The following is a 25,794-nucleotide window of genomic DNA, read 5'->3' on the forward strand; positions in this document are numbered from 1 at the left end:
TACCTTTTTTCCAGGACAGTTTTTCATAATACCTGGATTTTTATGTGTTCTTTTATTTGTTTTTTTAATCTTTAATTTGGTTCTGATATCTCTTTCATGAAGTCATTGATTTTTGTCCGGTTTCTGTTCTAGTTTTCAAGGAGTTTGTCTTAGGTAAGGTTCATCACTTTTCTCTTCTGAAAGTCTTATTCTCCTTCTAGTACTTTCCTTTAGACCTCTTATTTCATTTTTTAAAGATCTTGCTGGGACAGCTAGGTGGCGCAGTGGATAGAGCACCGGCCCTGGAGTCAGGAGTACCTGAGTTCAAATCTGGCCTCAGACACTTAACACTTACTAGCTGTGTGACCCTGGGCAAGTCACTTAACCCCAATTGCCTCACTTAAAAAAAAAAAATCTTGCTTCGTTTCTAGGAATTTATGTAGTCCTTGTAGACAATAGATCTTTTTCCTTTGAATCACTGCTTATGCTTGTGGGGTTACTCTCTCCCAGTGTAAAATTCTAAGTGTATCTCTTGCTTTTTCTGCTTCCACAATGTGACCCTCTTCTCCCCACTCGCACAGCTGCCCCCCTAATAGTTCAAGCCCTCATCACTTTTCACCTTGATTATTGCAACTGCCTCCTAATTGGTTACTTTGATTGAAATCTGTAATCACTACAGTCCATCCTTTACATTGCTGCCAACATAACATTGCTTAAGTATAGAGCTGACCATGGGACTTCCTCCTCCACCAACTCCAGTGACTTCCTGGTTGCTTCTAGGTTAAAATATAAACTCATTTGTTTAGTTTTTAAATGCCTGCACAACCAGCAGCATATTTGTTCAGTCTTCCTGGACATTGCTCTACTTTCCTGCACCCTGTTATCAAGCCAGACTGGCATTGCCTGTGTTCTTCAGACACAACGCTCACCTCCATTCTCCCAGGCACCTTTGCATTGGCCACACCAGTTGGTTGAAATGCACTAATGTACTTCTTTCTATGCTTGGCATCATTGAGTTTCTCTCTCTCTCTCTCTTCCTTTAAGATGAAGCTCATATCCTATTTCTACAACAAGTTTTTCCTCATCTCTTAATGCCTAGTACCCTTCCTCTCAAACTACCTTGTCTTTGACTAATTAGTAATTATTTGTATTTATTCATTTAATGTTTATATGAGATATATCTGCTTATGTATACATATGTATCTATGTATATACATACATACCTATACTGTACACATATATTTATATATGTATAAACACATACCTATACTTTAAACCTCTAAATGTATATATGTTTGTCTATAAATACATACTGTACTATATATCATCCATATATTATATATACACATGTATACGTACACACCTATACTATATACCTATCTATAGATGTGTGTATATACATACACACACCCCTCTACATGTATTTCTATATATCTATATACATATATCTCTCACATAAATATCAATGTGAATAAATGTGTAGATATCATATATTCATATAGGTATATATACACACTTTGTTTATTAGCTACCCCATTAAAATGTAAGTTCATTGTGAGTAGGAATTGTTTCATTCTTTGTTTCCATATTGCTTAATACAATACCTGGTGTATAATAAGTGTTTAAAAATGCTTATTAATTGATTGATTTTTTAAAATAGTTAATGGTTTATAAATTTTTCTTAGCATTTTTAAAAACAGCTTTCAGTTATCAGTTCCATTTTTTGGTTAATTTTATCTGCTTTGATTTTCTTTGGGCTTGTTTTGATTTTTCTGGTTGGTTTTATTAATAAATTTTTATTGCATAAATTTTTAGTTTTATAGCAGATGCATTTCCCAATAAATCTCTCTCTTCCTCCTTTCCCTTCTCAGAAGTTATCCCTTAGAACACAGAACAAAAAAAAAAAAGAAACAATTTAGTAAAACTAACCACAGTGTGCCATACCCATAGCTCCCCACCTCTGTCAAGGCGGGTAAATGCCTTTTCAAGATACAGCCAAACTATCTACAATTCTTCATTCCATCCTTTGATTAAAACTGTGCTCATTGACCAAAATGAGTGATTTTTTTTTTCCCACCAGCCCTTTTGGATTCCAGCCTAAGTGTGCCCCAGCCAATTTTTCTTGCGTCTCTATGGGCAACCAGCCAGCTGCAGGATATGAATGACCTACCTAACCCTGTTCTTCATGTTATAATCAGTGAGAGTAAGGGGGTAGAAAAACCAATAACAGGCTTCTTGTCCATCTAGAAAAGGCTGTCCGGTTTCCCAGTGTGTTCTTGAAGGCATTCCGGGAGACTGGGGGTGGGGGGTGTGGAATTCTTGCAGGGCCCTGAAATGGCTCTTCAGAATGGTGAAAAATAAACGCAAAGAAAATGAAAACATTTGTCCTGGGGCCCTTCTCATGTGGAGGGCAACAGCGATGTGATGGGAGAGTGCAACTGTTTCCTTTAGATTTGTTTAGCAGTTGGTCACAGGGCCAAAGTGGTGGATGTACCCCTGCCCTTTTAGGTCTGCACCAGGCTGGCAGAGTTGCTTTGTTTGGTTAGGGGGTGTTACTTTTGCCAGAGACTGGTTCTCTTCTAAGCTTGGGATGAGAACTTTTCAAGGCAAAGGACTTTTAATTTTCTGAAGGCACAAATGTGCCATTAGGAAATTCACTTTGAAAAAGAAAGATGGCCCAAATAGAGATTTCATTAGCAATTGCTTTCTCGAATCTCTAAGGCCACCTACCTTATTTCAACTTCCTGTGGGCTTCATCATTTTCTGACTTGCAGGTGTTTTATCAGCTCCTCTTTCTTCTTCTCTTCCCTTCTCCTTTTAGAGTTTTAGGTTTTTAAGGGCAGACATTTAGACCTTCAGTTTTTCTCACATGTTACATCCCATCTACTATCTCCAATCCACCCTACGTGCCATTTTCCTTAATTACATACCTGACTCTATTACTCCCCTACTTAGCCAACTCCCATTAGTTTCATAGTGTCTTCCGGATAAATAATAGCCAACGTTTAAATATCACCTACTGTGTGCCAGGCACTATGCCAAGCGCCTTACAAATATTATCTCATTCGACCATCACAACAACCCTGAGAAGTAGATGCTGTTATTATTTACCCCATTTTACAGATGAAGAAACTGAGGCACAGAGAGGCTACAAAGCCAGTGTCTGAGGCTAGATTTGAGTTAGGGTCTTCCTGATGCCAGGTCACCCCTCTATGCAGTACACCACCTCGCTGTCGTAAGTTGATAAAATATTGTTTTCTGCCTAGGGTTTTTTGTTTTTGGTTTTTTTTGGCAGGGCAATGGGGGGGTTAAGTGACTCGTCCAGGGTCACACAGCTAGTAAACGTCAAGTGTCTGAGGCCAGATTTGAACTCAGGTCCTCCTGAATCCAGAGCCAGTGCTTTACCCACTGTGCCACCTAGCTGACTCCCCCCACCCCCGCCGCCCTAGTTTCTGAAGGTCTACACAGTGAGCCCCAACCTATCTTTCCAGCCTCATTGGACATTACTTCCATCAGTCTGCCATCCAGCCAAACTGACCGCCTCTGTGATTCTCAGACACAATACTCCATCTCCAGAGTCCTTGCCATTGCGATGGCTTTCCATGAGCCTGGAATCCATGCCCTCCTTACCTCTGAGTCATAGAGACCCTCTCTTCCTTTAAGGTTCAGCTCAGATAAAGTCTTCTGCATCAGCCCTTTCCTTCTCTCTCCCAACTGCTAGTGCTTTTCCTACCAAACCATATTGTAGTTAAGTTAAAGAATGAATGAAGCAATTCCAACTCACACCGAGATTACATTCTAATAGAAGAGACAAGAACATATACAGATATATACGTGAATAAATACAAGTAAGGATTGTTTTTTTCATTCAGTCAATGAATATGTGTTTATTATCATTCAATTTTTTTCAGTCATGTCTGACTTTTAGTAACCCCATTTTGGTTTTTCTTGGCAAAGATACTGGAGTGGTTGGCCATTTCCTTATCCAGTTCGTTTGTAAAGATGAGGAAACTGAAGCAAACAGGGTTAAGTGACTTGCCCAGGGTCACATAGCAAGTAAGTGTCTGAGGCCGGATTTGAATTTAGGAAGATGAGTTTTCTTGACCTCAGGCCCAGTGCTCTATCCACTGAAACCACTTATCCATATAATAGGCTCTCAATAAATGCTTGTTGATTGGTTGAATTGTATCTCTGTGCCTAGCATAAAACCTTGTACATTGTAGATGCATAATAAATTCTTAGTTGAACCTGATTATATGATTGGATGATAATATTCAAGAAAGCTCATCACAGTTTTTCTAGTTAGAAATTAATGCCTATTTTTTTAAAAGTTATGTCTCAATTTGGATTTCTTAAAATGTAGAAAATTGATTTGAATTGATCTAAATGAGACAGTGGTGTTAATGATCAAATATTATTTGTATACAAAACTTTCCTGGGTGTCTTTCATTTAGACTCCCCTTACCAAAATAACTGGAATTGGTAGAAGGGGAGGGTTCTCAATAAAGAAGTTATTTTATCTAAATGCATTTTGTTTGTTTATATCGTATAGGAGTTGAGAGAAGATAATATTATCCTAATTGAAACCAAGGCAATGTTGGAAGAACAGCTGACAGCCGCTCGAGCCCGAGGGGATAAAGTTCATGAGCTGGAAAAGGAAAACTTGCAACTGAAATCTAAACTTCACGATGTGGAGCTGGTAATGAAGCTTTGTTGTTAAATCATATTTGGGGAGTTTCAGTCCCTTCAGCTTTTAGCTGTTTTGGTTTTTTAATAGAGGATGTAGACCTCTTGACAGTAATAGCACTCATTTTTTTTTTACATATAAGGTATTTTATTTTTTCCGTTACATGTAAAGATAGTTCTCAACTTTTGTTTATACAAGCTTTCCAATTGCAGATTTTTCTCCCTCCCCCCTCCCCTAGACAGCAGGTAATCTGATATAGGTTATACCTATATCTATATCTATATCTATCTATATATCAATATACATATAGATATATATACACACACACACACATATATATATACACATAATAACATTAATCCTATTTCTGCATCAGTCCTATTATAAGAGAAAAAATCAGAGCAATGATGAAAAACCTCAAAATAGAAAAAAACAACAGCACCCAAAACAAAAAAAATAGTATGGTTCATTCAGCATCTATACTCCACAGTTCTTCTTTTTTTTTTTTTCTTGGATTTGGAGATCCTCCTCTATCATGAGTTCCCTGGAACTCTTCTGTACCATTGCATTGGTGAGAAGAATATAGTCCATCACAGTAGGTCAACACTCAATGTTGATGATACTGATAGCACTCATTTATAATGTGGGTATTTTGGTATTTATTTTTTTCAAGTAAGAGATAGCCTGTCCCTCTCCCCCTCCCCCCTCTCTCCTCTTAATGACTTTATATTGATATATTCTGTTCTTCTACCACCTGAATTTCCCCTTCTGCCTACATCCTTCTTTCCTAAAGATATCATGACACATCCTCTATGAAATGTTTCATGCTTCTGCCCTGCCAGGAGCAGCTGGGCTTTGTTTGTTTGTTTGTTTGTTTTTAGTGAGGCAATTGGGGTTAAGTGACTTGCCCAGGGTCACACATCTAGTAAGTGTGTGTTAAGTGTCTGAGGTCGGATTTGAACTCAGGTACTCCTGACTCCAGGGCCCGTGCTCTATCCACTGCGCCACCTAGCTGCCCCGCAGCTGGGCTTGTTAATGACAAGAACTGGTCCCTTACACCTGCTGAGTTTTACCCTCTCTCTCTCTCTCTCTCTCTCTCTCTCTCTCTCTCTGTTATTCTTTCTTCCCTAGGACAGGGACACAGATAAGAAGCGAATCGAAGAGCTTTTGGAAGAAAACATGGTCCTTGAGATTGCCCAGAAGCAGAGTATGAATGAATCTGCCCACCTGGGCTGGGAATTAGAACAACTGTCCAAGAATGCTGACCTTTCAGATGGTAAATAAACCCAGGAGACGGTGACTCACCCTTAAATGTCCTTTCAGTTTCCATACCAAGGAACTAAGTCTGACATCATTTCCCCTGGAGTCCACACTAAGCTTGATAATTCAACCCCAAAGACCTAATTACCTTTAAATGCCACTTGGAATTGTCTCTGTCTATTCCCTTCCCACCCCTTGAAAATAAAAGGTTCAATAGCCTTTTCTCTGGAGTGAGAAATATGGATTGTTACTGTGTCACTCCCTTTCCATATGGGAACTCCCATGGCATTCTAAGTGAAAACCAGCATGTCTCCCAGAGGCCATGGTAGTCAGATTTATGAATGGCTAAGAATGCTTGATGTCAGAGGAAACTCCCAAATGACTTTTGTCCCCACTGAAGCCTAGGCCTTGGGCACTATTATGCCCATTATACGTTTGCCTGAGCGGAAAAAGATGTCAGACATTTTTTTTGCTCTCTGAGATCTACCAAATGGATGTTTTTTCTTCTTTTGCATAAATCAACAAACATTTGTCAAACATTTACTGTGTGTCAGGCACTGTACTACATACTTGTGATACAAAGACAACAATATAACAGGTACAATAGTCTATTAAATTATTGGGTAGTTTGCCTACACCTACTGACTTATTCCATATATACAATGTTACCCATTGAAGAACTTCCCGGGGGAAAAGTCTCCTTCTAGGAAAGGGTTTTATGAACAAGGAGTCAGCATTATACCGGGAAGCTTTGGCACCAAATAAATCGTTCTAAAAAAAAGAACATGTGCATGGTTGCCACTGATAGCAGTGATTTAATATTTGCTTAGTACTTTACAAAGTGGTTGTAGGGTGGTTTTTGTGTGTGTGTGAAAATCTTGGATTTATTTTTCAGAAGACGTCAGTAAGTATTCCAATATTTTATAGCTTAAATCTCGATCATTGATTTATTCTGAAAACACATGTTGTCAGGGACATAGTGCTTTGGACATTGAGAGGTTAAGTGACTTGCCCAGGGTTACATATGTAATCATATGAAAGTTGAGGCCTGCTCTCTTTCTCCACTACACTCATGGCCTCAGAAATCCTAATTAGCTCTTTTACAAGTTCCCTATGCTGGTATTTAATTCCCTCTATAGTCCGAATCCAGCCCACCCAACTTTAATACAAGGTGTCCCCAGTCGTATTACACTTTTAAGTTTTAATAGTTTTGAACTGCACTAAGACTTTTGGGATACCCTATACATGTATATATGCATCTAATCTCACCCACCCTCCCACCCTCAACTAAATCTCTTTGAGAGCAGGATTATATTATTTTTTACATCTTAAAAAAAATCCCCAATTCCTATTGTAATGATGTGCATATTTTTGTTTTATTTTAGGATTTTGTTTTGTTCAATTCCTTCATTTTTATTTATCTATTCCTTCATTTTTATTTATCCATTCATTCATTCATTTATGTCCAGACCTGTAATTTCAGCAGTGCAGGGAACTCTGGTGATGAACCTCCTACCAATGCAAATCAGTAACTGTTCAGTAATTTTTAGTTTTAGAAAATAACCTGGGGCACTCATAAATTAAAGGATTTGCCTAGCCAGTCTCATACTGTTTGCCAATATGTATCAGAGTCAGGACTTGAACTCAGGCCTTCCTGGGTCTGCAGCAGATGCCTCATCCACTATTCCTTGCTGTCTCTCCTTAGTAGGCATGTCATCAATGGGGGTGGAATTGATTCTCTTTGGGGCACCTCAGTGATGCTTTAGAAGGCTGATCCTGTCAATCTTTTCCTAGCATCCAGGAAGTCATTTGTGTTTGAGTTGAATGAGTGTGCCTCGAGTCGAATTTTGAAGCTGGAGAAAGAGAACCAAAGCCTTCAGAACACCATCCAGGAGCTGAGGGATGCCTCCCTGATTGCAGAAGAGAGCAAATTAAAATTTGTGGAGCTTGAAACAGAGAACCACCAACTGAGCAGAAAGGTAACCTCCTTCTCCTGCCCTGCTAGCCAAGTCAGTGTGGGGATGTCAAAGCCCACAAGAGGATGAGAGGGTCAAGATGAAGGAACAAGAATAAGAGCAGGGTAGTAAGAACAATTAATTGTTGATATGGGGTAAATAAGATCATGTACTAAACAGTAATAAAAAAGCTCATGTTTGGGGGCAGCTAGGTGGCGCAGTGGATAAAGCACTGGCCCTGGATTCAGGAGGACCTGAGTTCAAATGTGACCTCAGACACCAGACACCAGACACTTGACACTTACTAGCTGTGTGACCCTGGGCAAGTCACTTAACCCTCATTGCCCCACAAAACAAAACAAAAAACAAATTCATGGTTGAAGATGGGACAGAAAAATTTATTTTAAAAAAAAAGCTCATGTTTTTAAAAAAAGTAAAAATGAGACATTGGACAAGAACTGCTTTGTGATCGAGTGTAGCTACAACTATTTTAGTTAGACTCAAGAGGAAGTGGAAGTAGGAAAAGCAGGAATGAAAGTCACAAGACCTGGATTGGAATCATAGCCCTTCTCTGAGACCTTGCACAAGTCCCTTCATTTTTCCTGTGTCTTAGCTTTCTTATGTGTAAAATAGGCCTGATATCTTCCTGCCTTCCCCCTCCCTCCCTATCTTTTTCTCCCCCTCCCTCCCTCCCTCTCTCTCTTTGTGGGCCAATGAGGGTTAAGTGACTTGCCCAGGGTTACACAGCTAGTAAGTCTCAAGTATCTGAAGCCAGATTTGAATTCAGGTTCTCCTGAATCCAAGGATGGTGCTTTATCCACTGCTCCACCTGACTGCCCCCCTGCCTTATCTCTTTCATTGTTCTGTTGAGGATCCAATAAAGTAATATATTTGAAAGCAATGTGAATGCAAAAAAGAAAAATGAAGATAGTGTCTACAAAATATGATTGTGGTTCTGTGTATGAAAATGATGATTGATTTTTCAAAGCACATAGGAAAAAAAGTGAAACAAGGTGGTCATTGCTCATAAAAGTGCTCACTGGGGTTAGAAATGGGGCATGGCTAAACTACATATATTCAGAGCGGGCCCATGTTTCTTCTTGGACATCTATGAAACCACTATAAGCAGCCTCCCTTTTTTGGTGGTGTGGCGGATATAGTGTTGATCTTGGAGTCAGGAAGACCTGATTTCAAACATTCTCTCAGATTCTTATTAGAGTGACCCTGTGAAAGTCATCACATCAGTTTTCTTATCTGTCAAATGGGGAAATAATAGCAACTGCCTTCCAGGATTATATGAGGGTCAAATGAGATTATATTTATAAAGTGCTTTGTAAACCCTAAAACACTGTATAAACCCTAGCTATCATCATCCTTATCCCCATGCTCTTCTCCATCTTTCTCCTCTTTTCCATCCCCCTCCCCTCCATCCCCATCTCTTCCCCTTCCCCATCTCCCCCTCCCCCTCTCCATCCCGATCTCCAACCCTTAAAGTGTAAGTGTTATCATTATTAATAATAATGATAATAAACGCCTGTGGATTGTTTTGTTCTTATGCCCATCCTCAGTGTGTTTCTCCAGTCTGTCTCCCCATCCCCATTTCTACAGCCCTTTTTGTGTGTTTGGATAAAGTTTCAGCTGCCGACAGGTTTTTTGTATTCAGTTCTAAAGAGAAAAAAAAAGCAACTCGTGCATCTGTTGCTTACACCTTCTGATGAAAGCAGAGAATACAGAATTATTGGACCTGTTTTACGGTCCCATATGAGCCTATTAGAGGAAATGAGCAGATTAGGAAAGCATTTAGGCCTTGCTCCAGATAAGGAAGATTTGAATTTAGAAAGATAAGGATTTTAGGGTTCTAGAGAGCCCCTTAGAGCTGTTAATTGAATGTTAATTGAAAGACTGGAAAGTAATCTGGGTATATGGAGGCGATTTCATATTGTCTTCCCTGTAGGTCTCGGGAAATGCTTTTTTCCCCCTCCAATTTCCCATTGTTCTTTTCATTGCCTTCATGTTCCACCCTCCATACAACCCTTCCTGCCTGTACAAACAGGAATTGGCATTCATCGCTGGCTGCAGAGCCTCCTTATTCTTTCCTTGGTTTTTCCCTTCCCCAGAGGGTCCCCCCCACCCCCCTCCCATTTCCCACTTTTTGGTAGAGTGCCATCTGGCCTTTCCCAATTGTCAGAGGGGGAAAAAAGTGTTTAAAGTAAAGCCATCAGGATATGCTGTCTTGGCAGAATTCATAGGGAAAAGGGGATTACCCACTTGCTGGAATGTTTTAACAGTCAAAAAATATCAAAAGGTGATTTCCCCAGCTTGGTAAGGTAGCTCCTCCTTGAGATTTACCAAGAACACTACAACAGTCCTCTGAGATGGGTAGTGAAAGTGTTGTTGGCCCCATTAAAAAAATTAAGAAACAGAGTCTTGGAGGAGTTTGTTTTTGGAGTGAATTGTAGATAGCTGACCTTGGAGCCAGTAAAATGTGAGTTGTGAACCTGCCTTTGACATTTAGCTGTGTGACTTTGAGCAAGCCACCACCTCTGAACCTCACCGGTAAAAGTCAGTAAGACAGGGGGCAGCTAAGTGGCTCAGTGGATAAAGCACAGGTCCTGGATTTAGGAGGACCTGAGTTCAAATTTGACCTCAGACACTTGACACTTACTAGCTGTGTGACCCTTGGCAAGTCACTTAACCCTCATTGCCCCGCCCAATACAAAACAAAAAGTCAGTAAGACAGGAAACAGTAACAGCCCCTGGCCTCAAGGAGCTTATATTCTGATAGAGAAAGATGACCTATAAAAGGAGTCCAAAAGGGTGGAGGGTAGGGGAGAAAGAAGGTACCCTACAGGGAACTTGGGAGAGAAAGAACTCTGGAGAGCCAGGAGTGGAGCTGGGAGAGGAGTGAAAGAATCAACTTGGCTGCTGTGGGGCCTTGTTTAAAATGGAATTTCCCGAAAGAACTCACATCAAGGAAAGGGAGAAGCATCTTCCAGGTTGAAAAGACATGGTGGGGGGCAACTAGGTGGCACAGTGGATAATAGAGCACCTGCCCTGGAGTCAGGAGGACCTGAGTTGAAATCCAGCCTCAGACACTTAACACTTACTAGCAGTGTGACCCCAGGCAAGTCACTTAACCCCAATTGGGACACTAAAAAAGAAAGAAAGAAAGAAAGAAAGAAAGAAAGAAAGAAAGAAAGAAAGAAAGAAAGAAAGAAAGAAAGAAAGAAAGAAAGAAAGAAAGAAAGAAAGGACATGGTGGAAAAAAAAAGTCAGGGGCTTAGATCAGTAAGGAATGAAGGAAGTAAAATTAAGGATAAGTAGGCACTTTGAAACAGCTAGGGGGGACAGTAGGTAGGTAGAGTGCCAGTCCTGGAATCAGGAAGACCAGAGTTCAGATGTGACCTCAGACATTTACTAGCTATGTGACCTTGGGCAAATCACTTGATTTCTTAAAATGGTAATAATAATAGCACCTACCTGGCTGTTGTGAAGATCAAATGAGATAAGATTTGTAAGGCAGTTAACATAATGCCTGGTATATAGTAGGTGCTATATAAATGCTTATTCCCTTTCACCTTACTATCTATAGTACCTATCTTAGAGGTTTTCTCAAATTCAAGTAAAATGATCTCTCTCCCTCCCTCCCTCCTCCCCCCCCATATGTCTGTGTATGTATATATGTGTGTAGATAGATAGTACTTTACAAACTTTAAAGCAAGACTTCTCAGTCTGGGGTTCATGAACTTGATTTTACAAAATAACTTTTTAAAAAATTTTACACAATACTTTGAGAAGTCATTCATTATAATTGGTTTCCTTTGTAATGTTATCTATTTTATTTTATGCATTTAAAAAAAATGATTATGAGAAGGGTTCCATGGACTTGACCCAAGAGCCAAAGGGGTCAAAGACATAAAAATATTTAGGAAGCTTAGTTTAAAAATAATATGTAGGGGCAGCTAGATGGCGCAGTGGATAGAGCACCAGCCCTGGAGTCAGGAGTACCTGAGTTCAAATCCGGTCTCAGACACTTAACACTTACTAGCTGTGTGACCCTGGGCAAGTCACTTAACCCCAATTGCCTCACTTAAAAACAAAAACAAAAACAAAAATAATATGTAACCGGGGCAGCTAGGTAGTTCAGTGGATAAAGCACCAGCCCTGGATTCAGGAGTACCTGAGTTCAAATCCGACCTCAGACACTTGACACTAGCTGTGTGACCCTGGGCAAGTCACTTAACCCCCATCCCCCCCCTCCCAAAAAAAAAGAAAAAGAAAAAAGAAGACATGAAAAAAAAATGTAACCAATATCTGATTGCTTACTGCCTTGGGGAGGGGGGAGGTGAGGGAGTGAGAGAAGAATAAAATTTGGAACTCAAAACTTTAAATAAAAATGTCTATAGAAAACCAAAAAAATATGTAAATGTCAGTTACTAAGCTCATAAACCAGTGAGTGTTAAGAGCTAACATTTACATAGCATTTTAAGGCTTGTGAAACACTTAACTGCATCATCTCTTTTGGTCCTTACAACAACCCCATACAGAAGGTGCTATAGTATTCTGATTTTACATATGAGGAAACTAAGGCTCATGTCTCTTGATTCTAGGTATGTTGCTCTTTGAATTTTGGCCTATCCAGGCCTGAGCCATTCTTATCTGGTACCTGTTGTGCCCTCGGTTTAACTGCTGGCTAACTTAATTTTCTCCTTAATACCCGGGTCCCCAGGTACAAGACAAGACATAACTGATCCAGATCTAACTATCCTTCAAAAATTTTCTTTTTTTATTTCTATACCACCAATGCCGTGCATATCTTGGTGTATATTTTAACTACCTTAAGACTTTATCAGCCTTTGTTGCTGCCTGGTCTTCATATTCCTTTCTGGTCCATGCTGCCTACATCACTTTTGGATAAAACAAGTCATCCAGATTTCCATGTGATTGTAGATTGAATGTTTCTAGGGTAGGGGAGAGAATAACTCAATGGGTGACCAGCCTAGAGCTGGAAAAGATCCAGGGCCAAACCGGGGTGGGAGGTAGGCAGTGAGAACCCTCACTTCTGGGGCAGGAGGAGATAAGGAAAGTCAGCAGGGGCACTGGGAGTCTTACCCCCTGGCATGAAGTGCTAGAAGGTACTCTAGCTCATGTCTCAACAGGAACAAGCTGCCAGGGTATGACTGGGCATAGTGACAGTTTTTTTTAAATTAGATGAAACTGGGGGCAGCTAGGTGGTGCAGTGGATAGAGCACCGGCCCTGGGCTCAGGAGTACCTGAGTTCAAATCCAACCTCAGACACTTAACACTTACTAGCTGTGTGACCCTGGGCAAGTCACTTAACCCCAATTGCCTCACTAAAAACAAAATAAAACAAAATAAAAAATAGATGAAACTTTCACGGGTATTAATATGAGGATTTTTTCCTTTTACCATCAGTAGCCTCTGGGAACACAAAACCAAATCCTGTGATCAAGACAGAACAGATGATTTAAGGGAAAGCAAAAATCTCATCATTGTAATGGAACAGGACTGATTTATTTAGCAGAAATTAATTTTTCCTAAGTTTAGGAAGACAGCCAACACATTCATTACCAGAAATGAAAGCAAACCTCTCTGGGGCTTTGTGGCCTACACACTAGAATGTGGACTCTGACTGAGGACCATAAAAGGGTGGGGAGGCAGGGGGTGGGGCAAGGGGAAAGAGGCAAAAGCCACCAACGGCAGCAAGGAAGCCTGATTGGGGAAGAAATCACATTTTTAAACCCCAAATGGTGATAAATTGAAAAAGGGAGGAAATAACATTGGACACCCTTGGCCTTTGGGTCTTCAACAGCAAAGTGTAACACGTGGGTGGTTCAGACCAAATAGGGAGTCACTGCAGATCAGAGAGTGTGATAAAAATGGGGAGAAGACCACTGATAGGACTGATCTGAGGTCCACCCGAGGAAGCAGAGGCAACAGCAGATGCTAGAAACCCACAGGGACCTAACTCCTCACCTTCCATCTGACCTTAGAAGCGTAATGCTTGAGAAACTGAGGAAGGCCTTTAAGGTGGGCATAGCCCTTCAGGTAAAGGAAGTCTGAGTTAGTCTGGATGAAATGAAAGAAGAGTTGCAGCTTCTCCAAGTCAAGAGGGGACTTCCAAGACCATCTCTTTTAACTCTCAGAGCAGGAACTACATCTCTAGCATCCTTGGCTGGTAGTTGCCCAGCCTTCACTCAGAAGATCTCCATTAACTTACCATCCCCAGAGGCAACCCTTCCCATTTTTGGACAGCTTTAAGTATCAAGAAGTTACTGAGAGATGAGGTGGTTTACTCGATAGAATGTTGGATTGGAGGGAAGAAGAGCTGCATTTGAATTCTGCTTCATAATTATGAGCTGGATGACCCAGGGCACATTCCTCATTATAAAATGAAGAAAGGGGGGGATTTCAGTCTGATTATCTCTTAAGATCCTGTCCAGCTCTAAATCTCTGGTCTTTACCTAGAGCCAAAACCTGACTGCAGAGCTTCCATTCATTGCCTCTAGTTCTTCCCTCTATTTCTACACAGAATAAGCCTATGGCTACAGGGTCTTAACCTTTTTTGTGTCACAATCACCTTTGACAATCAGGTGAGAATTATGGACCTTCTCAGAGTAATGTTTTTAAATATATAAAATAAAGTACTTAGGATTGCAAAAAGAAACTGATTATATTGAAATAGTTGTAAAAATGTTTTTTAAAAAACTAACTTCATGTACCCTGCTTGAGAATTTCTGGTCTAGTCTACCTTTAAGTAAAAATAATACTTCCTACCTTCCCTTTCTGCCTACCCCACTCCCCCAAGTCTTCTCCTCTTCAAGGTTATAAACATTCTAGGATTCATCAGTCAGCCCTTGTGTGGCCTGATTTCCCTTCTCATCATCATCCTCACTGCCCTCCCTTAGATATGATCCAGTTTGTCAATGCCCCTCCTGAAATGGACAGAGTTAACAGTAGTGACTAGTTTCATAATAAGAAAGGGCTAGAAAACCCTTTGAGACAATGAGAGGAGTGGTCTAGACAGACACACAGACACACACATACAGAATGAATATAGCTTGTTTATTAGAGTGCTGTATGCAGTTCTGGATTCCAGAACTCAAGATTCATGGTCTTTGCAGTGGAAAGGTCCTCATAGGCTCTCGAGATCATAGATCTAGTGCAAGAAGCAATGTCAGAGGTCAGGTCCAACTCTCTCATTTTACAGACGAGGAAACTGAGGCCCAGCTAAGCTAAGAGACTTGTCCCTAGATCATCCTATCATGTCTACCATGATGTCTCCATATATATATATATTTTTTTTTGCAGGGCAGTGGGGGTTAAGTGACTTGCCCAGGGTCACACAGCTAGTAAGTGTCAAGTGTCTGAGGCCGGATTTGGACTCAGGTACTCCTGAATCCAGGGCCGGTGCTTTATTTACTGAGCCACCTAGCCGGCCCCCCCAGCCCCCGTCTCCTTATATATTGTACCCCTGTGTATTTGCTTCACAAATAGCTATTCTCTCTTCTTAAACACCTCATTTGTTGGGTAGCTCACTGTCTAAGGAGGAATTAGCATTAGGAACTCCTAAGGAGGAATTAGGCATTTATTTTTACATCTCTAATTGTTAGAAAGTTCTTCCTTTATATTGAACAGAAATAGGCCTTTTAAAGTAACTTATAAAAGAGATGCGAAGAATTGAGACATTAGTTCAAAGGGAAGGCCCTGGTCTCTGAAAAGAATAATAGATCTGTAGGAGGAGACTTTGATGACAATTGCCTAGACTCTATTAGCTGCTATATAATTTCCATCAAGTCATTTCTCTGAGCCTCCACTGGCTTTTAAAGGTTTGTACAGTGCTTTACATGTATTTTCTCATTTGATCCTTACAACACCCCTGTAAAGTGGGTGCTGTTATTATCCCCATTTTGCAGATAACAAAACTGAGGCTAAGTATGATTAAGTGACTTGCCCAGGGTCATGTGGCTGGCAGTTACCTTCCAGGTCCCTTACAGGTTGCTGTAAGGGGAGAACACAAGGATATATCTAATGTGACTTTTATGTATGCATTTTTACATAAATATCAACAGTTGTAATGATGATGATATGGAAAATTAGATGATAATAACATGATTGTTATAAATACAATCTACACAGAGATGAATATGATAAGCATTTATTACACGTTTAGTGCTTTACAAGTATTATATCATTTGATTCTCATAATAGCCCTGGGAGGTAGTACTATTGTGATCCTAATCTTACAGTTGAGGAAACTGAGGCAAACAGGAGTTAAATGATTTGGCCAGAATCACATAGATGGGAAGTGTCAGAGGTGCAAGATCTGAAGTCAGGTCTTCCTGACTTGTCGCCCCATGTTCTATCCTTCATGCCACTTAGCTTCCAGGAAAGATTAAGGAGGTTCAGAGTCTGGTCTCATTCAGTTCTTTTCTCTTCATGACCTCATTTGGGGTTTTCTTGGCAAAGATCCTGAAGTGGTTTGCCATTTCCTTCTCCAGTTCATTTGTAAAGATGAGGAAATGGAAGCAATCGGGATGAAGTGACTTTCCCAGGGTCACACAGCTAGTAAGTGTCTGAGGCTGGATTTGAACTCAGGAAGATGAGTCTTCCTGACTCTAGACCCAGCACTCCATCCACCGCAACACTAAGCTGCCTCTTGGTCTCGTTAGGAAGCATCATTGCTGCAGTATTGATCTGGAAAGGAAAGTTGGTTAGTTTTTTGGTGGGCTGGAACATTTTTTGGATAATGACTCTCTTTTCTCTTTTTGTTTGCCTTTTGGCCTTGCTGAAGATTGAAAAGTTACAGACTCAGCTTGAAAGAGAGAAGCAGAGCAGCCAGGACCTGGAGACCCTCAGTGAGGAGCTGATCAAAGAGAAAGAACAGCTTCAGAGTGACATGGAATCGCAGAAGGCAGATAAAGACAGACAGGTACCGTACTTTACACATTTTTCATATAACCCTAAGAGATAGTTGCTATTATTATCCACGTTTTACATTTGAGGAAACTGAGGGAGATGGAGGTTAAAGCAGCTTGCTCAGGGTCATAGGGCTAGTTAAATGTCCGAGGTTGGATTCAAACATGTCTTCCTTATTTTGGGTCCGTTGCTTTATTCACTGGGCCACTATAATTTTCTGTTTACCCTTCTTTAAGTATATAGATATTACCTTATTGCAGAGGATCTTAACTTTTTCTTATGTGTTGGACCCCTTTGGGGAAGATTGTCTTATAGACTCTTGCTAGGGGAAAAAACTTTTTGAGGCAGTTGGGGTTAAGTGACTTGACCAGGGTCACACAGTTAGTACGTTTCTGAGGCCTGATTTGAACTTAGGTCCTCTTGACTCCAGGGTCAGTGCTCTTCTAGCCACTGTGCCACCTAGCTGTCCCAATAATGTTTTTAATTACATAAAATAAAACATATGGGATTACAAAGTAATCCTATGGGTCAAAGGAAATGACCTGTGCTTAGCACAGTGCCTAGCACATAGCTGCTTAAAACTGATTGGCAAAGGAAACCATTGATATTCATATAGTTACAACAAAGTAAAAAGAACAGCTTCACAGACCCTGGCTAAGAACTCCTGTCTTAAAGAGTAAGATAGAGTTCAGTCTGAGTGTTGGGTAATTATAATGGCCTCATCTCTACCAAATTCTACATCATTTAATTTCAACTTAAATTTGAGTTTAAATCACACTTTTGACATTAACTCTACCTATATAACTTTGAGCAAATCACTTACTTTCCCTCAGTCTCAGTTTCCTCATCTGTAAAATGAGATGGACTGGGTGGCATTTGAGATCCCTTTTATCCCTAAATTTCTGATCCCTTTTTTTTTAATGGTTTGAGGAATTTTTCTCATTTTAATCAACACACCTGCAGATCAGCAACCTCAACATTTTCACCTTCTACTGCTGTGAAATAAATGGACAAATTGTATTTATAATTTCACAAAATATTGCTAAAGAAATTTAGTATCACTTTGCCTATTTGTTCCTAATAGTAGGGCATATAGCTTCATAAAATTCACATAGCAAGAGCCTTCTACTTGACCTGATGGATGGACTAATTAAGTATGAAAAATCTCACACATGCCAAAAGCATTAAGTAACCTGATCCCTTTTAACCCGAGGCAGCTAGATGGTGCCTGGTGATGGGCCTGGAGTGAAGAAGACCCAAGTTCAAATCCAGTCTCAAACACTTACTAGCTGGACAACCCTGGACAAGTCACTTAACTCCATCTACATCGGTCTCCTCATTTACAGAATGGGGAGAATAATACCTTAGGGATTAATGTAAGGATGGAATTAGATAATATTGGTAAACACTTTGGAAACCTAAAAGAACTATGTAAATGCTCTTAACTAGCTGATCTCTCCTTTTTTTTGGCTTTTTTTTGTTGTCATTGTGTTTTCATGTAGATAAAAGACCTTGAACAAGAAAAGGATCATCTCAATCAGCTAGTTTGGTCCTTGAGAGAAAGATCTCAGGTCAGTAATGAGGCTCGAGTAAAAGATATTGAAAGAGAAAACAAATCTCTGCATGAAACCATTACGGAGATGAGCAGCAAACTCAGCAAGACTGAGTTTGAAAAGAAGCAGCTGCACAAGGATTTTGAACACGTCAAAGAGAAGGTAGAACGGGTGGAGACGATGGAGAAGGAACTTCACCGCCTTGAAAGAGAGAATGAAAAGTTGACCCAGAAGATGACATCCATGAAGTTGGTTACAGAGAAAGTCGAAGCCCTGGAGAATGAAAACGGGGGGCTGGAGCTGGAGAACAGGAAGCTGAGGAAGTCGCTGGATACCTTACAGAACGTCTCTGTCCGACTAGAGGGCTTGGAGAATGACAACAAACAGCTGGATGAGGAGAACTTGGAGCTGCGGAAGATGCTTGAGACGATGAGGTTCACGAGTGCCAAGATGGCCCAGATCGAGATAGAGAACAAGGAACTAGAGAAGGAGAAGGAAGAACTCCAAAAAACTATAGAACTGTTGAAGGCCCTGAGCAAAAAGTCCGAGAGACTAGAGCTTAGTTACCAGGGACTGAATGCTGAGAATCTGAGGCTTCAACAGATTCTGGAATCCAGCAACAAGAAGACTCAGGAGCTGGAGAAGGAACTAGAGGAGGTAGAAACACAAAACCAGACCTTGCATCGGAATCTGGAAGAGCTGAGGATTACGAATAAGCAGATGGAACGGTTTGAAAAGGATAAGAAGATGCTGGAGCAGGAAGTGTCCCAGTTAGAGAAAGATAAAAAAATGCTGGATAAGGAGACGAAGCGATTGTGGCAACAGGTAGAACTCAAGGACGCCATTTTGGATGATAATGTCGTGAAATTAGCGGCTGCTGAAAAAGAAAACAAAACACTAGAAAAAGAAATTGCTCGGTTTAAGGACTCCTCCAGTAAGCTGAAAGAACTAGAAAAGGAAAATAAGGACCTTAACAAGCAAGTCACCATTCACATGAGAACCCTCACAACACTAAGAGAGGTAAGCCATTGGACAGGTTTTCTGCTGGTCACCATTTTATTTTATCTCATCTTTTGGGGGGATGCACCTGTGAAGGGGAGGTGATGGGATGTTTTAAAGACAGTGCTTCCATATGGCAGAAATCTCAAGTGCTATGCTCTACTCCCCCCTGCAGTTTTTGTCCAGGGCAGTGTAATTAAAATTTTATTTAAACTTTTAGGTCAGCAGATGCTTTTGTGATGATTCAGATATTCAGGAGATGAATTGGTTTGGAGCCTTTAAGCTTAGAGTCATGAGTTCAACACCTACCTTTGAAAACTAAATTGTTGCTGGAAGGATTAGTATAAAATCTTTATTAGTCAATCAACAAAACGATTCATAAAAATAGATAATCATGGCATGTGCTACCAGAGTGGAAGCTCCCTGCTGCAGGCAGGGACCTTATCTAACTTTATATTTCCCTTCGGGCCTGGTTTAATATTCTGAATGGTGAGGAGAGCACTAGATTTGGATTCAGAGACTTAAGTTTAAACCCCAGTTCTTAACATTACTACCTGTGTGGCCTTTGACAAGTCACTTTAACTCTGAGTTCCATTGTTAATAATGACAATTATTAACAAAGGAATAATGACACCTTAAGATCTACATCACAAAGATGTTGTGATAAACATACTTCAAATCCATCCTTAGACCCTTACCAGCTGTGCGACCCTGGGCCAAGTCCCATACTTCAGTTTCCTCATCTGTCAAATGAGCTAGAGGAGAAATTGGCAAACCACTCTATTGTCTTTGCCAAGCAAACACCAAAGGAAGTCATGAAGAGTTGAACACAACTGAAAAATAGCAATAACAACAGTGTGTCATAGGATGAAAAAGATAGAATACTTGCCTTAAGGGGCTTATAGTCTAGTCAATATCACCAAGTTATTGTTGCCATAGACTTGAGCTGAAAGGGACCTTTGAAGTCATCTAGTTTATACGTACTTGAACAGACACCCCCTACATAAAGGTGATCTCAGTAAATGATCATATTGCCTCCATTCAGAGGTGTCTAGTGACAAGTGGTCTGAAGTTTGTTGTTGTTGTTTTTTTTTTTTTAAAGGAAGTTTTGCTCTAGCTTGAGCCAGAATTATTGGCATTGGGTCAGAAGATAACAATGGAAAAATCCCTCTTCCCCATTTTTGTCCGTGATTCTGGGGTAGGGTGAGGGGAAGGGGGCAGTATTATTGCCTTTATTTTGTCTGTCAAGCCAGAGGAGAAGATCCAAATCCGTCTCAGAGAAATTGGCTACCCGGTGGGGGTGGGGGTGGGGTTAGGATTATATCGGGTTAATGGGCACGTCTCTGGTCTTGCTTTCTGTCTTCTGTTACTTGATTAACTAGATGAATGGTGTTCTTGCAGGACTTGGTCCTTGAGAAACTGAAGAGCCAGCAATTGTCCAGTGAGCGGGACAAGCTGAGCCAAGAATTGGAAAAAGTTGGATTGAATAAAGGCCTCCTGCTGGAGGATGATAACAGCAATGATGACAAGTGAGGAAATTAACTCCCATAGCAGCTTCCTCTGCTGTTTAGTCTGAAGCTTAATATATCTGTCGCACAGAATTTGCCCAGCATGTGTGTTTTCCTTGTGTTTTGATTTTGGGGGCATGTGCTAAAAAAAAAAAAAAAAAAAATGAGCGTGACTCTCGTCACTGGGTTTGCTGTAGGGATGGTGCTTTGTAAACCTCCAAGCACTATAGAAACGGGAACTCTTGTTGTTGTCGTGCTTGCCCAGTGAGAGCAGAGGGTTCCTTGAGCCTGTTTCGTGTCAACAGAACCTCCTACCTTGAGGGCCTTCCAAGTGAGCCCAGTAATAAATAGCCTGGAATTTTAAATGCCTGTTAAAATCTCTGCTTAATTGCTGGAGTGAGTTTTGTAATTTGGCCATCCTGCAACACTGTGAAAATAATCTTATTTGTAAGGAGACTCAATATCTTGGGCATAGCAAGAATTATAGTTTAGCTAGAATTGTAATCTGGGCATAGAATCATAGATCTAGACCTGGGGAGGGACCTGAGAAGCCCCTCTCATTTTAGGTGTTACAGTGGATAGAGCCTCAGTAAGGAAGACCTGAGTTCAAATCAAGCTTCACATATTTATTTGCTATGTGATCCTGGGTAGGTCATTTAATTTCCACCTGCCTCAGTTTCCTCAATTATAAAACATGATAATAATAGCTAGCACCTACCTCCCAGGGTTGTTATGAGATTCAAATGAGATGATAATTATAAATCACTTAGCTCAGTGCGTGGCACATAGTAGGCACTATATAAATGTTAGCCGCTATTATTATTATTACCCTCCTGGGTTGTGAACATCAAATGAGATAATAATTATTCAGCATTTAGCAGAGTGCCTGGCACATAGTAAGTGCTATAGAAATGGTAATTATTATTAATAGTACCCTCTAAGGTGGTTGTGAGATCAAATGAGATAATTTGTAAAGTACTCGGCACAGTGTCTTGAACATAGTAGGGGTTTGTTTTCTTCCATCCTTACTTACAGATCAGGAACCTTTGTCTTAGAGAATTTAAGCGATTTACTCAGGTTCACACACCATGATTTGAACTCAGATCTTCTTAATTCCAAGTCCAGGAATCTGTCCTGAGACCAGCTATTTTTACAGATGAGGAAATTGAGCCCTAAAGAGATCAGAATTGTGATTATATTAAGAATTGTAATAAAGTGAGCAGTCACATTTAAATAGGGTCACAGGTTTAGAGTCGGGAAGGGACCTCAGAATATAAAGGCCATATCCCTATTTTATAGCTAAGGAAATTGAGGCACCTCTAAGTTAAGTGATGTGTCCAGGATCACTCTGTTAATCATCATCTGAGGCAAGATCAGAATCACCATCGCACACCTCACTTATATCAGCTTAGGGAGGGGGCTCTGCCACATGAGTTTTAGATCTTTTGTTTCACGTGGACCAAGTAGTGCAGCGTAGGTAAGGAAGCCTGGCCAATGGGAGGAAGGAAGCGTAGGTAATTGTGAGTTTGGGGGCCAAGGTGGCAAGAGAGAGGGATGGGGGAGGGGGAGGAAGGGCTAGGAGAGAATTTTTCCCATTGAGCTCACTGTATAAATTAGAGGGAGGCAGGATGTAATGCTATTGTGTCCTCTGATTTCAGAAAATATAAACTGCTGGAAAACAGAAATGAATCAGCTCTCAGAACAACACTAGCCATGAAAGAAGATAAGATTGTATTCTTACAGGCCCAGATGGAGGGGACTGTTAATTTAAATCATCAGCTACAAAATGAACTAAAAATGGTGAGGCCCGTGCTCTGAATGCAAAGGCGAAGGATTTGTTGTTCTTCAGTGCTGTCTGACCCTTTGTGACCCCAGAGATATTGGAGAAATTTGCCATTTCCTTCTCTAGCTCGTTTTACAGATGAGGAAACTGAGGCACACAAGGTTAAATGATTTGGCCAGGGTCACACAGGGCGTATCTGAGGCTGGATTTGAACTCATTTCTTTGACTCCAGACCCAGAGATCTATTTATTATGATACCTAGCTGCCCCTCAGATGCATGAGTGCATACCCATAGTCCTATACCATCAGCTCTCAGTCCTGATCTCCATATCTGATCCTTTCCTGTGTTATCTACTTTCATATGGGGGGGGGGGGGAGGCGGGCAGGAGCAGCATGGAAATTAATAGGGAATTACCAAGCTGATAGTTGCAGGCACTTGATTATTGAATGTTTTCCAAATTCTTCCCAAGGAGTTGGATACGGAGCATCTCTCTTACTTGACTGGGTCTCAGAAATCCTCACTGAGCAGCATGATTATTCCCAGCCCCTACACTTTGCTTGGATTCAGCCACACTTCTTTTTTATAAAAATAACTATCATTGTTTTCCAATTACATGTGAAACATTTTTTAAGCTTCGTTTTTCACAATCGTGAGTTCCAAATTCTCTCCCACCCTCCCTCCATTCCCGTCTTTTGGAGAAAGTAAGCAATTTGATAAAGGGCATACTTATGTGGTCATACAAAACCCATTTATTTCCCTGGTACTTCTTTCTAACGTCTGTTTTGGCTTGTGCACCCTCCAGATGAAGAAGGAATATGAAGTACTCAGGCAGAGCCAAGAAGAAGGGAAACAGTTGCAGAACTCTTGTAAACATCCAGGGGGCAAAGTAGGCCTCAACCACCAAGTCAAAGACAACTGGGAAACTGGCCACCGAGATGCCACGATGGAGCTGTTGAAAGTCAAGGACAGAGCCATAGACTTGGAAAGGAATGTAAGTCTTTCTGGACTCAAACCCCAGTTCCTTTCCCCAGTTCTGCTCCCATCCCTAAATGTGGTTGCCTTTCTTCCTTTCCTTGATAGACTTCCTAGTGCCCCTTCTGCCTTTCATGGGACACTCAACCCACGTGTCTGGCAGAGGTTTCATGACTGCTTGTCAGAGTACACAAGAAGTACAAAACTTAACATTTCTGGCCTGGTTTTTCCTTTGGAAAGTTTTTTTTTTTTTTAAAGTGAGGCAATTGGGGTGAAGTGACTTGCTCAGGGTCATACAGCTAGTAAGTGTTAAGTGTCTGAGGCTGGATTTGAACTCGGGTACTCCTGACTCCAGGGCCAGTGCTCTATCCACTGCGCCACCTAGCTGCCCCGGGAAAGTTATTTTTAATACTAATGTCTTCTCCTCCTCTTCTTCCTCCCTCCTTCCTCTCCTTTCCTCCTCCTTCCCCTCCTCCCCCCTCCCCCCTCCTCTTCTTCCCCCCTTCCCCTTCCTCTTCCTTCTCCTGTTACTACTACCACTACAACTACTACAGTTACAACTACATGTCTTGCAGGTGTGCCAGAGAAAGTCTGCAGCAGCAGCCTCATAATGTCACCTCTTCATAATGTCTGTTACTGGAGATTCATTTTCCAGGAGACATTGGTGATGAGTTAGCGCTTCCCACAGGGGCTCTGTTTTTGCCTGTTCTCTAATTATCACATTACTGATCACTCGTGTGGGTTTGTGCCTCTCCTTTAGAATGCCGCCCTGCATGCGGAGAAGCAGCTGCTTAAGGAACAGCTCAAGCATTTGGAGACACAGAATGTGGCCTTCAGTAACCAGGTCTTGACGCTTCAGAAGCAAAGCGCCTTCCTCCAGGAGCACAATACGGTCTTGCAGACACAGACAGCCCAACTGCAGGTCAGTGGCCCACAGCTGATGTTGGGAGTAGGAGTTATTCACTAAGACAGCTGGTGGTGCGGTACAGTGGATAGAACTCTGGGCCTGGGGGTCAGGAAGATCTGAGCTCAAATCTGGACTCGAGCACTCATTATCTGTGTGACTCTGGGCAAGTCACTCAGCCTCTCTCTTCCTCAGTTTCCTGATCTGTAAAATGGGGATGATAATAATGATCAAATGAGATAATATTTGTAAAGCACTTGGCAGTGTCTAGAACATAGTAGGCACTTTACAAATGTTAGATCATTTTTATTTTCATCATTTCTTTATTATCATCATTTTTATTTTATTTTGTTTATTTATTTTTAACGGGCCAATGGGGGTTAAGTGACTTGCCCAGGGTCACACAGCTAGTGTCAAGTGTCCGTGGCCACATTTGAACTCAGGTCCTACTGAATCCAGGGCCAGTGCTTTATCCACAGTGCCACCTAGCTGCCCCTATCATCATTTTTAGTTGAAGGTAGCATAGTATGGTGGAGTCTCTTGGACTAGGAAGCAAAAGCCCCGAGTTCCAGCCTCAATTCTCCTCCCATTGTAACCCTCAATCAAGTCCCTTAATCTCTCTTGCCTTTATTTGGGCCTCACCTATAAAATAAAGAAGATGGACTATCATCGATTCTCAGACTTTTTGGTCTCATGACCCTCTTTTCATTGCTAAAAATTATTTAAACCTCCTTCCCACCAACTCCTTTTGTCTATGTGGGTTATGGCTATCAATCTTGGATGATAATGTTTCTTCTCACTCATGTCCGACTCTTTGTAATCCCATATGAGGGTTTTTTTGGGTTTTTTTTGCATATATACTGTAGCAGTTTGCCATTCCCTTCTCCAGCTCATTTTGCAGATGAGGAAACCGAGGCCAATAGGGTTGATTAAATAAGTTGTCTAGGGTCACACAGCTAGTAGGTGTCTGAGGACAGATTTGAACTCAGGCAAAAAAGCCTTCCTTACTCCAGGCCAGGCGTTCTACCCACTGTGCCACCTAGTGGCCACTGTTGATATTTATTATATTAGAAATGAAAACATTTTAGTATTATGAAAATGGTTTTGACCTCACTGAGCCCCTGCATGGGTTCTCAGTGAATTAGGTGATTCCTGGATCCTTTCTCTTTCTAATAGCTCTTGTGATCTCCTGATACCTTAGGATATCCAAAGTAAAAGAGACGTTAGTTATTAATGTATCAATATCAGCTGGG

General features: G+C 41.0%; 1 protein-coding gene across 1 annotated transcript in view; it reads left to right on the forward strand.

Annotated features, from left to right (window-relative positions):
• Window positions 1-25,794, forward strand: part of CCDC88C (coiled-coil domain containing 88C) — a 206,916-nt gene that overhangs the window by 146,083 nt on the left and 35,039 nt on the right. The window contains exons 11-19 of the mRNA XM_043989146.1: window positions 4,532-4,678; window positions 5,798-5,942; window positions 7,721-7,905; window positions 16,697-16,834; window positions 18,324-19,394; window positions 20,775-20,902; window positions 22,540-22,681; window positions 23,468-23,656; window positions 24,398-24,559. Of these exons, the coding sequence (XP_043845081.1) occupies window positions 4,532-4,678; window positions 5,798-5,942; window positions 7,721-7,905; window positions 16,697-16,834; window positions 18,324-19,394; window positions 20,775-20,902; window positions 22,540-22,681; window positions 23,468-23,656; window positions 24,398-24,559 (2,307 nt within the window). The remainder of the gene's footprint in view (window positions 1-4,531; window positions 4,679-5,797; window positions 5,943-7,720; window positions 7,906-16,696; window positions 16,835-18,323; window positions 19,395-20,774; window positions 20,903-22,539; window positions 22,682-23,467; window positions 23,657-24,397; window positions 24,560-25,794) is intronic.

This window comes from Dromiciops gliroides, chromosome 2 (genome assembly GCF_019393635.1).
Source record: "Dromiciops gliroides isolate mDroGli1 chromosome 2, mDroGli1.pri, whole genome shotgun sequence".
NCBI lineage: Eukaryota > Metazoa > Chordata > Mammalia > Microbiotheria > Microbiotheriidae > Dromiciops > Dromiciops gliroides.